This window comes from Cajanus cajan, chromosome 1 (assembly GCF_000230855.2).
Source record: "Cajanus cajan strain Asha chromosome 1, NIPB_CcT2T_4, whole genome shotgun sequence".
In the NCBI taxonomy this organism is placed as follows: domain Eukaryota; kingdom Viridiplantae; phylum Streptophyta; class Magnoliopsida; order Fabales; family Fabaceae; genus Cajanus; species Cajanus cajan.
Window position 1 is genome coordinate 5,955,031 of NC_138517.1, and position 11,485 is coordinate 5,966,515.

General features: G+C 37.9%; 1 protein-coding gene across 1 annotated transcript; it reads left to right on the forward strand.

Annotated features, from left to right (window-relative positions):
- Positions 1-8,939: 8,939 nt before the first annotated feature.
- Positions 8,940-11,431, forward strand: NFD3 (Ribosomal L18p/L5e family protein). The gene is made up of 2 exons (XM_020364616.2): positions 8,940-9,125; positions 10,461-11,431. The coding sequence occupies exons 1-2, from the start codon at positions 9,002-9,004 to the stop codon at positions 11,216-11,218; spliced, it is 882 nt and encodes a 293-aa protein (XP_020220205.1). The 5' UTR covers positions 8,940-9,001; the 3' UTR covers positions 11,219-11,431.
- Positions 11,432-11,485: the final 54 nt, after the last annotated feature.

Consider the following 11,485-nt stretch of genomic DNA (forward strand, 5'->3'; position numbering starts at 1 on the left):
TACGGTGAGAAAAGAAAACATCTATATGAAAAGCACACAAGAAAAATCCACAATATCGTCTCATCATAACTCGTTACTTATTAAAGTATTTACAAGCATTTCTATCTATCCTAATTCTATCAATCACGCAACATCTTCACATCACAATTCACAATCACACCAATCAATCACAAATCTTGCGATTAACCCTATGTCAAGGTCACGCCTGTAGCATCTCTTGCTAGAGGTCGTGCCACCCCGACATAAGCATTAATTGCCTCACACATCCCACCCTATGCCAAGGTCACGCCTGTAGCATCTCTTGCCCAAGGTCATGCCACCCCCGACATAAGCATGAGAAATCACACATCCTACATTGTGCCAAGGTCACGCCTGCAACATCTCTTGCTCGAGGTCGTGCCACCCCCGACATAAGCATGAAGAATCACCCATCCTATACTATGCTAAGGTCACGCTTGTAGCATCTCTTGTCTAAGGTCGTGCCACCCCTGGTCACAAGTGTGAGGAACCACAATCACATTCACATCTCAATTCCACAATACATCCACATCTCAATTCCACAATACATCCACATCCACATCCATATCTGAATTCCACAATACACACACAATCCACACAAAATAGTGGTTCACATACCCCTCAAGGAATTCACCATGAATCCTCATCCTCATCTAGATCATCCATTTTACCAAATCATGTAATAATAATATTTATAATCAATTTTACCAAATCATGTAATAATAATATTTATAAATTAATATAAAACCAGATTAAATCGCCAATTTAATATAATCTTAACCCAAACAATAAACCCCCAATTTTTTCAAAACCTAACTCACAGACACTTTTCTACAATTTCGTTCTCTCTCCCAGATCATCATTTGTACAAACTAATCATATATTCATAATCCTTAACACATACAAAATCATATAAAATCAATAATTCTCCAAACAGAAATAATTATAAAATTACTCCTAATCCTAAGGACTCTTCATCTACCCAATTCTCTCATGTAACTCTACATATAAATAATCTCCTTTTCCCTCGTACCTGGATAAACAGTGGCTGAAACTAAGGATCTGGTTGATCTCCTCTGCTGGGTTCCCCTCGGTCTTCAGAGAGTGCAGAAGAAGAGAAGAGAGAATAGAAGAAAAGAACTCAGAAAATGAGAGGTATGCTTTTTGGGAGTGGCAGAGTGCTCTATTTATAGGCATTAGGCTTCGCCAAAATGACCCGTTCCAAATCCGGAACGGCCCGTTCTGGACCCTTAACTCACGATTAAAAATCACATCCAGAACGACTCGTTTTCAAACCAGAACGGCCCGTTCTGGGGTGCATTTAATACTCACAACGATCATATTTTGGAACGGCCCGTTCTCAATTTGGGAACGCCCCGTTCCAATTTGGGAACGCCCTGTTCCCAGCTAAAATTTGTAGATAATTTTTGTATTTTGGAATGGCCCGTTCCAATTCTGAAACGGCCTGTTCCGGGCTACCAAAAGTAGGTCTATTTAGTAACTCGGAACAGCCCGTTCCAATTTTGGAATGGCCCGTTCCGGCCTACTAAACCACCTTAATTGGGCTCTTGGCCTAGTGAAAATTAGGCTGTTACAACAGATGCTCTCTAGGTGCACCACACCGGACATGGGATGGTTGTCGCTAGCGTTATCCTGTACCTAGTACCTATTCATGTTTGTAATTAATAGTTATTGATTTGGATGACTCTCATGTTATTGGATGTATATGATTAAGTGTGATGGTTCGAATATGATTTTATAATATTGTAATGAATGAATGTTGTGCATGACATGAATCGATATTAGTGTTGGTAAATCATTGTAAATATACATCATGATAACATGATATTGCAGAGTCTCGTGCGACACGAATCATATGCATATTTGACAAATCAACAAATCAATAATATATATACACACACACACACACACACACACACACACACATATATATATATATATATATATATATATATATATATATATATATATATATATATATATATATATATATATATATATATATGTGTGTGTGTGTGTGTGTGTGTGATGCTATATTTGTTGTCGTGTGTAGGGGATTTCAACAAGACAGGGCATGTATGGATAATAGCCCCTTGTTACTCGTCCCGTCAAAAGTCCCCATATTTGTGTAGTACTTGTTAAGCATGTATATGTGTACTTTTTCAATATCTGCGCGTATTTACAAACATCCATGGATATTTATTTTAAAAAATAATTAATTTTTTAAAAAATATTTTAATAATAATTTCTACCGATTATAATAACTTCTTTAAAAATGACAGTTTAAAAGTCCAAATTTAATTTATTCAAATATTATATATAATTTTATTTATCAAAATTCCTCAATTTAAAAACTAAATTTGATTATTAAAATACTTTATTCTCATAAATTTAAATAAATTTAATTTCAAAATTAAATATTAGTGGGTACTTACGAGTACAAATACTATAGTACTCGTCTCAGTCTCGTTAACATGTGGGGAGTACTCATTTATAATATCCATTTTCTACCCATAGTGAATTTTATTTGCAAATATCTGTGGGTACGAATTCTTTTTTGACATCCCTAGTTGTGTGTTTACTTATCCAGCTTCATTTTGCATTATGAGACAGGATGAGATGTTTCCCACTCCTTGTTTTTTTGTATTGTTTTTGGTATGTATGTTACTACATGTGAGACTTATCATGATGTTGATGATATTGATGATAGGGCCTTTGTGAGACCCCATTTTTCCTTTTCCTTTTCTCTCCCCGACTCTCTTTTCTCACTCACTCTCATTTCCCTTCACTCACACTCTCTTCTTCCTTTTGCTTGCCTTGGTCTCAAATTCTCTGGACTCTTAGGTGTGTAGGTGCTGATTTTCGTGATTGAAAGCTAGCTGGAAGCCGAAAATCTTTTCTCTTCTTCGTTGATCTCTTTCAAGCTTCTTCTCTCCCGTTTCTTCTTCCCGGAGCTCAGATTCTTCTACCGAGGTAAGGGAAGCTAGGTTCTTGCAGATTGTTGGCTGAAAATGAGTTCTGGAAGCTCATTGTTGTTGATGTCGTGGTGATTTTGGCTGAGATGGAAGAAAACTTGTTTTCGGGGTTTTCAGGGTTTTTGGGTGAAATTTGTGTTTTTGATTTTAATGGATGCATGTCAAAAAAGATTGTATTTTTGAGACGTTTGATGGAAATGTGGTACCTTGGATGGGTTGTATGTGGAGTTTCTGTTGATTTTTGCAGGTTTTAAGCAAGCTTTCGAACTTGGTGAAGTTGCTGCTGGGTATCACGCCGGGTGCAGTTCGTCGCGCCGGGCGCGTGACCATCAGAGGACTCCATTTAGGCAAGCCCGTCGAGCGCAAAGGTGTGTGCGCCAGGCGAGCTTGGGTACTCTGGTGCTGCGCCGGGCACGACCATTGTCGCGTTGGGCGTGGGGACTCCTTGGGAGTCTCTGCCATGGGGGCGCTGGGCGTAATTTAAATTGCGCTGGGCACGAGACCTTGGGAGGTCTCTGCCTTCCCCGCGCTGGGCGTGGGTTTGGGCACGCCGGGCGCGTGAGAACCCTTAGAGTCTCTGCCTGGGTTGCGCGGGGCGCAATTTGTATTGCGCCAGGCACATTTTGAGCCTTGAGCTCTCTGGTTGGGTCACGCCGGGCGCGGGCACGCTTGCGCCGGGCGCGCTAGCCCCCTGGTGCTCTCTAGTTGTGCCACGCCGGGCGCGACCAGGAGTGCGCCGGGCGCGAAGGTGATTATTATCTATATGTTGTTTGATGTTGTAAAATGCTGATACATGTTGTTTATGCTGAGCTGAGCTGTTATTGATGAATATTGATGATGCTGAATTATAATATTGTTGTGTTGTATGCTGTTAAGCTGTGTTGTGCTATATGCTGATATAAACTGTTGTAGGCCGTAAAGCTGAGCTGTTGTAGGCCGTAAGGCTGAGCTGTTGTAGGCCGTAAGGCTGAGCTGTTGTAGGCCGTGTAACATTGTTAAAAAAAAAAAAAAAAAAAAAGGCTGATTCAGTAGCCCAGAACGGGCCGTTCCCAAACTGGAACGGGCCGTTCCAAGCTACTGAATTGAACTACATATTGTAGTTGAGAACGGGCCGTTCTGGGAAGGAGAACGGGCCGTTCTGGAGGGAGAACGGGCCGTTCTGGAGGGAGAACGGGCCGTTCTGGAGGGAGAACGGGACGTTCTGGAGGGAGAACGGGCCGTTCCGGATGAGTCCCGGAACGGGCCGTTCTGATTTCAGAACCGGCCGTTCTGGGCGTTAATTTTGTGCGTGATTTGGGAGTTCGGAACGGGCCGTTCCGAACTCGGTACGGGCCGTTCTGGGCCAATCCGAAAGTCTATAAATAGGGGGTTGGGGGCCTTCAGGAGTTTTGGAGTTTTTAGAGAGAAGTTTTAGAGAGAAGGTCTCTGGGTCAGTGAGCTCCTTTCTCTCCCAAATTTCTCTGTTTGACTCCTTTTCTCCTCTAGATCACTAACTCCTTCTGACTTTTCTTGAAATTCAGATTAGAAAGCTTGTTTTGGGAGGACTGAAGTTCCGAGTTGAGCCTCGAGGGGAAATTCTACTTTTGTTCAATCTTTGGCTATCTGAGCCAATCTTCAGGTAAGGGAAGCTAGAATGTTTGTTATTTAAGTTGCATGTGAGTTTAGAAACTCGATTGATGCATGGAAGTTGAGGATCCATGGCTGGATCAGAGAATTCGCTAATTGTTCAAAGTCTTGGAAAAAATGGGGGTTCTGGTGAATTTGATGCATCAGATGGGTGCATGTTGATTCTAGGTTTATTTAAGTTGTATGAAGTCTATGCATTGTATTTTGTGTTTGCATGTGGCTGGATTTGTTGGTGTGGATGAGAGTTTGTGAACTCTGTTATTGGAATTTAGGCCAGGCGCAGGTTGAATGCGCTAGGCGTGGATGAGTCTTGGGACTCTCAGGCTGGGATTAGGCTGGGCGAGCTCAGGCTACGCCGAGTGTGAATAAGTTTATGAATGAATTGATGCTTATGCATGTTTAAAGTTAAAGTTTTAGATTATGTATGTATGATATATGATGTATGGTGAGGTGTGATTCATATGTATGCTTTGTGATGATACGTATGAATGTTTGAATATGATATGACATGCGTATATGTTCATATGAGTATGACTGTTGATCATAATGGTGGGCAGACCATTATGATGTATGATGCATTATTGCATGTGATGTCTTATGACATGTGTATGATTGTTGATCATGATGGTGGGCAGACCATTATGATGTATGATGCATGATTGCATGTGATGCCTATGGCATGAGTCTAGCCTAGGACTTGAGGAGAGGAAAAATATTTTCGAACTGGAAGAGCTCACATAGAGTCTCTTGAGAGTGGTGCTTGGATAGGCCACTGATATATGAGAGTGGTGCTCTGGGAGGCCACTGGATTTGGGAGAGTGGTGCTCAGATAGGCCACTGGGTTGGGTGAGTCTCCTCTAAGTCCTTAGCTAGTGTTGGAGCGGGGTATGAGGTCGAGGGTTTTTCCCTTAACCAAGTACTCGGGAAGGTGCGTGGATCCTTGCGGATAGTCGGTGGGCGAACTCCACAATTGACTTGGTTAATGCATGCCAAGGTCGTGGTAAGCCCGTACCCAGCTGTGCTATACCTGACGGTGGATCTGGACTTCCAATTGTGTAAGTGACATCATCCGAGTAAACCCGAGGGAGGATTATATATCCTGTTTAGCTGTGACCGAGCGGGCGCATTGGGCGTGAAAACGGTTGGGGTGGTTTCGGTAGGATGGAATGTCACTTATACAGCTCTATTATTGTGGAGATCTCCTAGGTGTATGCGTGACGACGCATTAGATGATTGATATGCATTGATATCTGTCATAAGATGCATTTATTGCATGATTATTAATATGATGAAGTGTGGTGTTTGACTTCATGATTGGTGGATTGTATTTTATGCATGAGTAGTATTGGATAGAGTGTATGGTGTGACTCTATGAATACGATTGTGTAGTATAGATTATTATGATTCATTTTATGAATTCTAGCTTACCCTTATGTTTCCATGTGGTGGAACTGCGATGATCATACTTGGTATGGGAGCAGATCAGGGCTAGCTTGGAGTCGAGGTGACCGCTGCGAGACGGGGAGTTTGATCCTCGTGTTAGGGTTACCATTTTGGGTAGCGATTTTTGTCTGTTTGACCGGCACTAGGGAATATTATTTTTGGGATGACTGTACATATATGGCATTTTATTTTGTATTTAAAGAATTTGGTTATTTTTATTCTTATCTATACCTGTATGTATGAGTTATCCAATTTAATATTTTTCTTAGTTCACTAGTAGTAGTGCGATTCCAGTAAGTGTAGAGACCATGGCGGGTCGTTACAGGCCGTAAGGCTGAGCTGTTGTAGGAGATCTCCGAGCTGATATGCGTGACGACGCATTGTGTGCTTATTGCTGTTTGTGTTGTATAGTTGATGAGATTTATACCGATGATGTGCTGATAGCTGTAGCTGTTCATATTGCTTATATATGCTTTATATGCTGATTCTTTTCACTAGCTTACCCTTTGTTGTTTCCATGTGTTTGGACTGCGATGATCATACGTTGTATGGGAGCAGAGCAGGGTTAGGTTGGTGATAGTGGCATGTCTGCAGCTGGCAGATAGAGGAGTTTTATTTTGTTGCTGTTTTGATGTTTTGGGCCATTATTTTGGCTACTTTGGGTTGTATCTATACTTTGATGTTTAGCTCAGATTGGACCCTGTGTATATATTTATATACTTGCTCTTATCTGTGTGTTTGTCGTGATGTTGGGTAGTGTGTAGTGACCAGTCGGGTCGTTACAACCTTAATCTTTGTTGGATGTGCTCTAATAGAATGTAACATTGAGACGTATTTAAATATTACTTTATGTTGTTTAGTCATATTTAGGACATGATGTTAAACTTATTTTTTAATGTTTTCATTATATATTCTTGTTGGAGCAGGTGATAGATTTAATTGTTATGTGATATTCTCTTTCATAGTTGAAGTTATTTAATTGATTATTTATGTATGAGCTTAATTTTTGTCAAAATATTCTATTATTATGATTATAATTATATGTAGGATAGATGATATTACAATGACAATACATAAATGTTAAAAAAACAAAAAAAAAAACTTAATATTCATGAATATTAACTTTAAATATCTATACTTGGGCGACAAATCAGTATATTTTGAACCGGTAAAAATTTATATCAGACTAGACTGAACTAAAATGACTCCGAACTAAATTTTTTGCTGTACACTCAATTTATTAAGAGGCCCACAAGTCAACAACTCTAGTCATAATAATATTAATATTTTCAGCCGTTTCAGCACCTACTCTACTAATGTAGCCATAGTTGAAAAATGAATGCAACCCTAGAATGTTAAAATGTAAACTATTATTATTCTTTATTTTTAATACATGAAACCCCCATTATTACCATGAAAAATAGTAGGTCTAGGTCTATATGTATTTTAATGTAAGTAAAAATAAAAAATAAAAAATAAGTAATTACTTTAAAAAAAAAAGAGAAATTTATTTTATAGCGTGAGGTTCACACTAAAATAAATAAAAAGAAAAAGAAAACGAAAGTAAAATAAAATATATAAAAGGAGGGTAGTTATAAGAATAAAATTATATATATATATATATATATATATATGTTAAATATAATAATATTTATTATTATTAATTATTGTGTAAAAAATTTATAATATATCTATGAGTTTTATTTAAAATATTTGAATAACTTCTTCAAGATAAATTATGAAAACAACTCACACAAAAGTTACTTACGCTTGTTTTTTTTTTTTTTTTTTTTTCAATTACATGAACAACTTACACTTTATAAATTCTTACATGTTAAATGCTTTGTCAATAAGCTTTTCATTATTGTTTATTCGAATACAATTTTTAGCCAACACCTCTTACGTTAAAAGTTTATCATCACCCCACCAGGCCTACCAAATTTCTCAATTAGGTTGGATGCCTCCTAGTACGGGGGCCTTTAAGTTGAACTATGATGGGGTTGTTTCTAACATTAATTTGGCCTCTTGCGGATGTGTCCTACGTGATAGTAATGAATCCTTTTATTATGGGTTTGCTGGAATGGTTGGGTCTTGCTTGGTAGTGCAAGCTGAATTATGGGCAATATATCATGGCCTCTGCATTATTAAAGAACGTTTTCTACATGCTTATATTTTTATTGAATCGGATTCTGTAGAAGCGGTGAAATTCTTGAATGAAGGATGCTCTCGTAATCATCCATGTTACTCCCTAGTGAACCTAATAGTAAGGACATCAGCTGACTTTCATAAGCTAGAGTGCAATCATGTTCTTCGAGAAACAAACCAAGTAGCAGATATGTTTGCTAAGGAAGGGTCTTCTATTCCCTTTGATATTAAAATCTTTCATGTCTCTCCTATTTAGGCTTATTTTCCTTTGTTTGCAGACAAGTCTGCTGTACTTTTTCCTCGTGGTTTTAAATAATATATTTGGGCTTTAACGCCCCCATTTCACAAAAAAAAAAACATTTGTGTCCCATAATTAAAGATCAAAGTTTAATTTGATATTAATACTTTATCTTTATATATAAAGACCAATCCAATAAAAAAATTATACATTCTTATAAAAAAAATTACACCATTTAACATTTAGAAAAATATGAATTAGAGATATAAGATGGGAATTAAATACTTTACGTTTTGCTAAACAAGTTGTTTGAATAAGATATAAGTTATTTCAAATAAATAGCTAAAAAATGATTTGTATTAAATTAAATATTTTATGAGTTTTTTAACATAAAGAAAAAAAATGAGATAGGTGTTGGGCCAGAGCCCAACCCAACAATGATGGAAAAAAAAAACCATGTAAACACAAGCGTGGTGTCATTGAACTGAAAACAGTGTCGGAATCTGAGTTCTTCAAACCCTAACATTCAGAAACTATGTATCGTTTTTTCTCTTCTATTCGCCATGGCCGTGGATCTTCTCTCATATCTCTTTTCGCACCGAAACCATCGCTTCAATTCAACGCTGCTCTGCCCCTTCACCGTTTGCCTCAAATCGAAGGTACCTTTCGAATCTCTCTGATTTCAATTTCGCCGTTTTTGAAATGGAGAAACGAATCGGCTTTTTATTTCGTTGCTCGAAACTGAGGAAATGGAAAATCGTAGGTGTTGTTATGTTTGTAGTTTTGACGGCGTCGTTTCGATGTATGGATGTATACGGATTAGAGATACAGTTTACTATTTTCAAAGCGAAAAAAAAAAAAAAAAGAGAGAGAGAGAGAGAGGAAATTATGGCAAAGTGAATGTTCAATTTTTGTCCCTTACTTGTGTTGTTTCGTTTGTGTGAATTGGTTCCTGAAGTTGTTTATTTGTTAACCGGCTCTCTCTACGCACTGAAGTTGTTAACCATGCTGACAAGTTAATCGTTTTTAAGGTTCAAATTTTAGTGTTGTGTGTAATAATAGTATGTGATATGATGTTGGTTTTTTGCATGAGCGCTGTGCTTGCTGTTTCCTGTAATGTGCTGAATCAAGGTTTCAAAAGAGGTCGGGGATTGTGGTTTTGATCACAATGTCAAGGTTTTTGTCGATAATTTCTCGTAATATTAAGGATTGCGATGAAACTGCTCAATTAAAAAACCTTGTGCTGATGCTGAACTTGTATTTGGATTTGGTCATTTTTTTCCATAGTTGTTTGTAGAATTTCATTTTTGTTGTTTCTTGAGGAGTGAATTTTTTTTTTTCAATGTATAAAGAAAGAGATGTCAACAAATCGGATGAAATGATTGTAATGGCAATTTGAATTCATGTAAACTCGTTTTTAGTCTTCTCTGGAGGAGTGAAATTATGTGTCTATAACTATAGAGGGAGGACTTCCATTCTGTTGTGGGAAAATGATTGTGTCCATCTTTTGGAAGATTTTGGGGGCCTTCTAGCTATTAGCATAGATTGTGATGAATTCATATTCTTCATGTTCAATAACGTCAGATAGTCTGCATTTTTCTTGACATAATGATTTTTGGATGCCTGCATTTCAGGAGTCTTAGGGTTTGCTTTTCAATTAATTTTATTACCGATTTCCTTTTATTTGATTAGAAATATTGGTGCAGTAGTGAGTGGTTACTTTGTTTATTTGGGTGTTTCAGAATTGTGGTTTTTTAAGTTCTGAGCTGAATTGTTTGAGATGAATTTATGTAACGTTCAGTATTTATATATGTTATCATCCAATTCTGAATCATAAATTGTTGAAATCGTGAAAAACAGGAAATGAGTTGTGGCAGTAGTAATGGACTCATTGGATAATCATTTAATATTGCAAGTAGTGGTTTATTTATTTTTTTTCCAGCTCATCTCAGCAGTGTTTATCAGGGATCTTATTCAATCTTTTGAAACATCAGGGCATGTTAGAGGATTTTCAAGCTCGAATTTTAATTGGAGGAGGATTAATATGAGCAAGAACATGAATGATCGTCGTTTTATGCAGGATATAGAAGATAATAATAACTCCAGAATGTTGAATAAAATGAACCAGGATCTGAATGCTTATCCAAACTTTATTCAGAATAGGGAGAACATCAACCCCAGAAACTTGAATAATATGGGTCAGAATGTGAATGCAAATGCAGATGCTCTTCCAGATTTTATGCAAGATAAAGAGTTCAGAAGCGAGGATAATGCTGAGACTGGCTCGAACTCTAGGCCTATGGACTTTGTAAGAGGAATTATAGATGAAGATAATTTTATGAGGGGTGCTACATCTATGCATCTATATGAGACGGTTGCTGATATTGTTCATATAAAGATGTTGCGTAATAATACCTTTGTTACTGTAACGGATTCTAAAGGAAATGTAAAACTCAGTGGCTCTGCTGGTTGCTTGAAAGACATTAAATCAGGGGGGCAAAAGTTTTCTAGGTATGCTGAAGAGGCAACTGCCGAAGTTGTTGGCCGGAGGGCTAGGGCTTTGGGGTTGAAATCTGTTGTTATGAAAGTGAACGGATTTACTCATTTTAGGAGAAAAAGACAAGCAATATTGAGCTGGAGGGAAGGACTTACTGCCGATTCTCGAGGGGATAGAAGTCCAATTGTATTCGTCGAAGATACCACTCGAAAACCCCATAACGGTTGCAGGCTCCCAAAGAAACGACGAATTTAGGTGACATGGATGAGGACATTAGGTGCTGTTTTGGGCACATGCTGATATTTTTATGAAGCACATTTCATTATGATCATAGTTAAGTGTAGATTGTCCGTTTGCTGCCTGTTTGCGTTTTGTACAATTTTGAAGATTCAATAACCAGAATTTTCTGTAACAGTATGTACTGAGTGGCTACTTTCAATTGAAGGTTAATGGGCTCATATTTGATGATATTGTGTTATTGCTGACCATCCCCTACCCCCGGCCCAACATTCTTCCATTTTA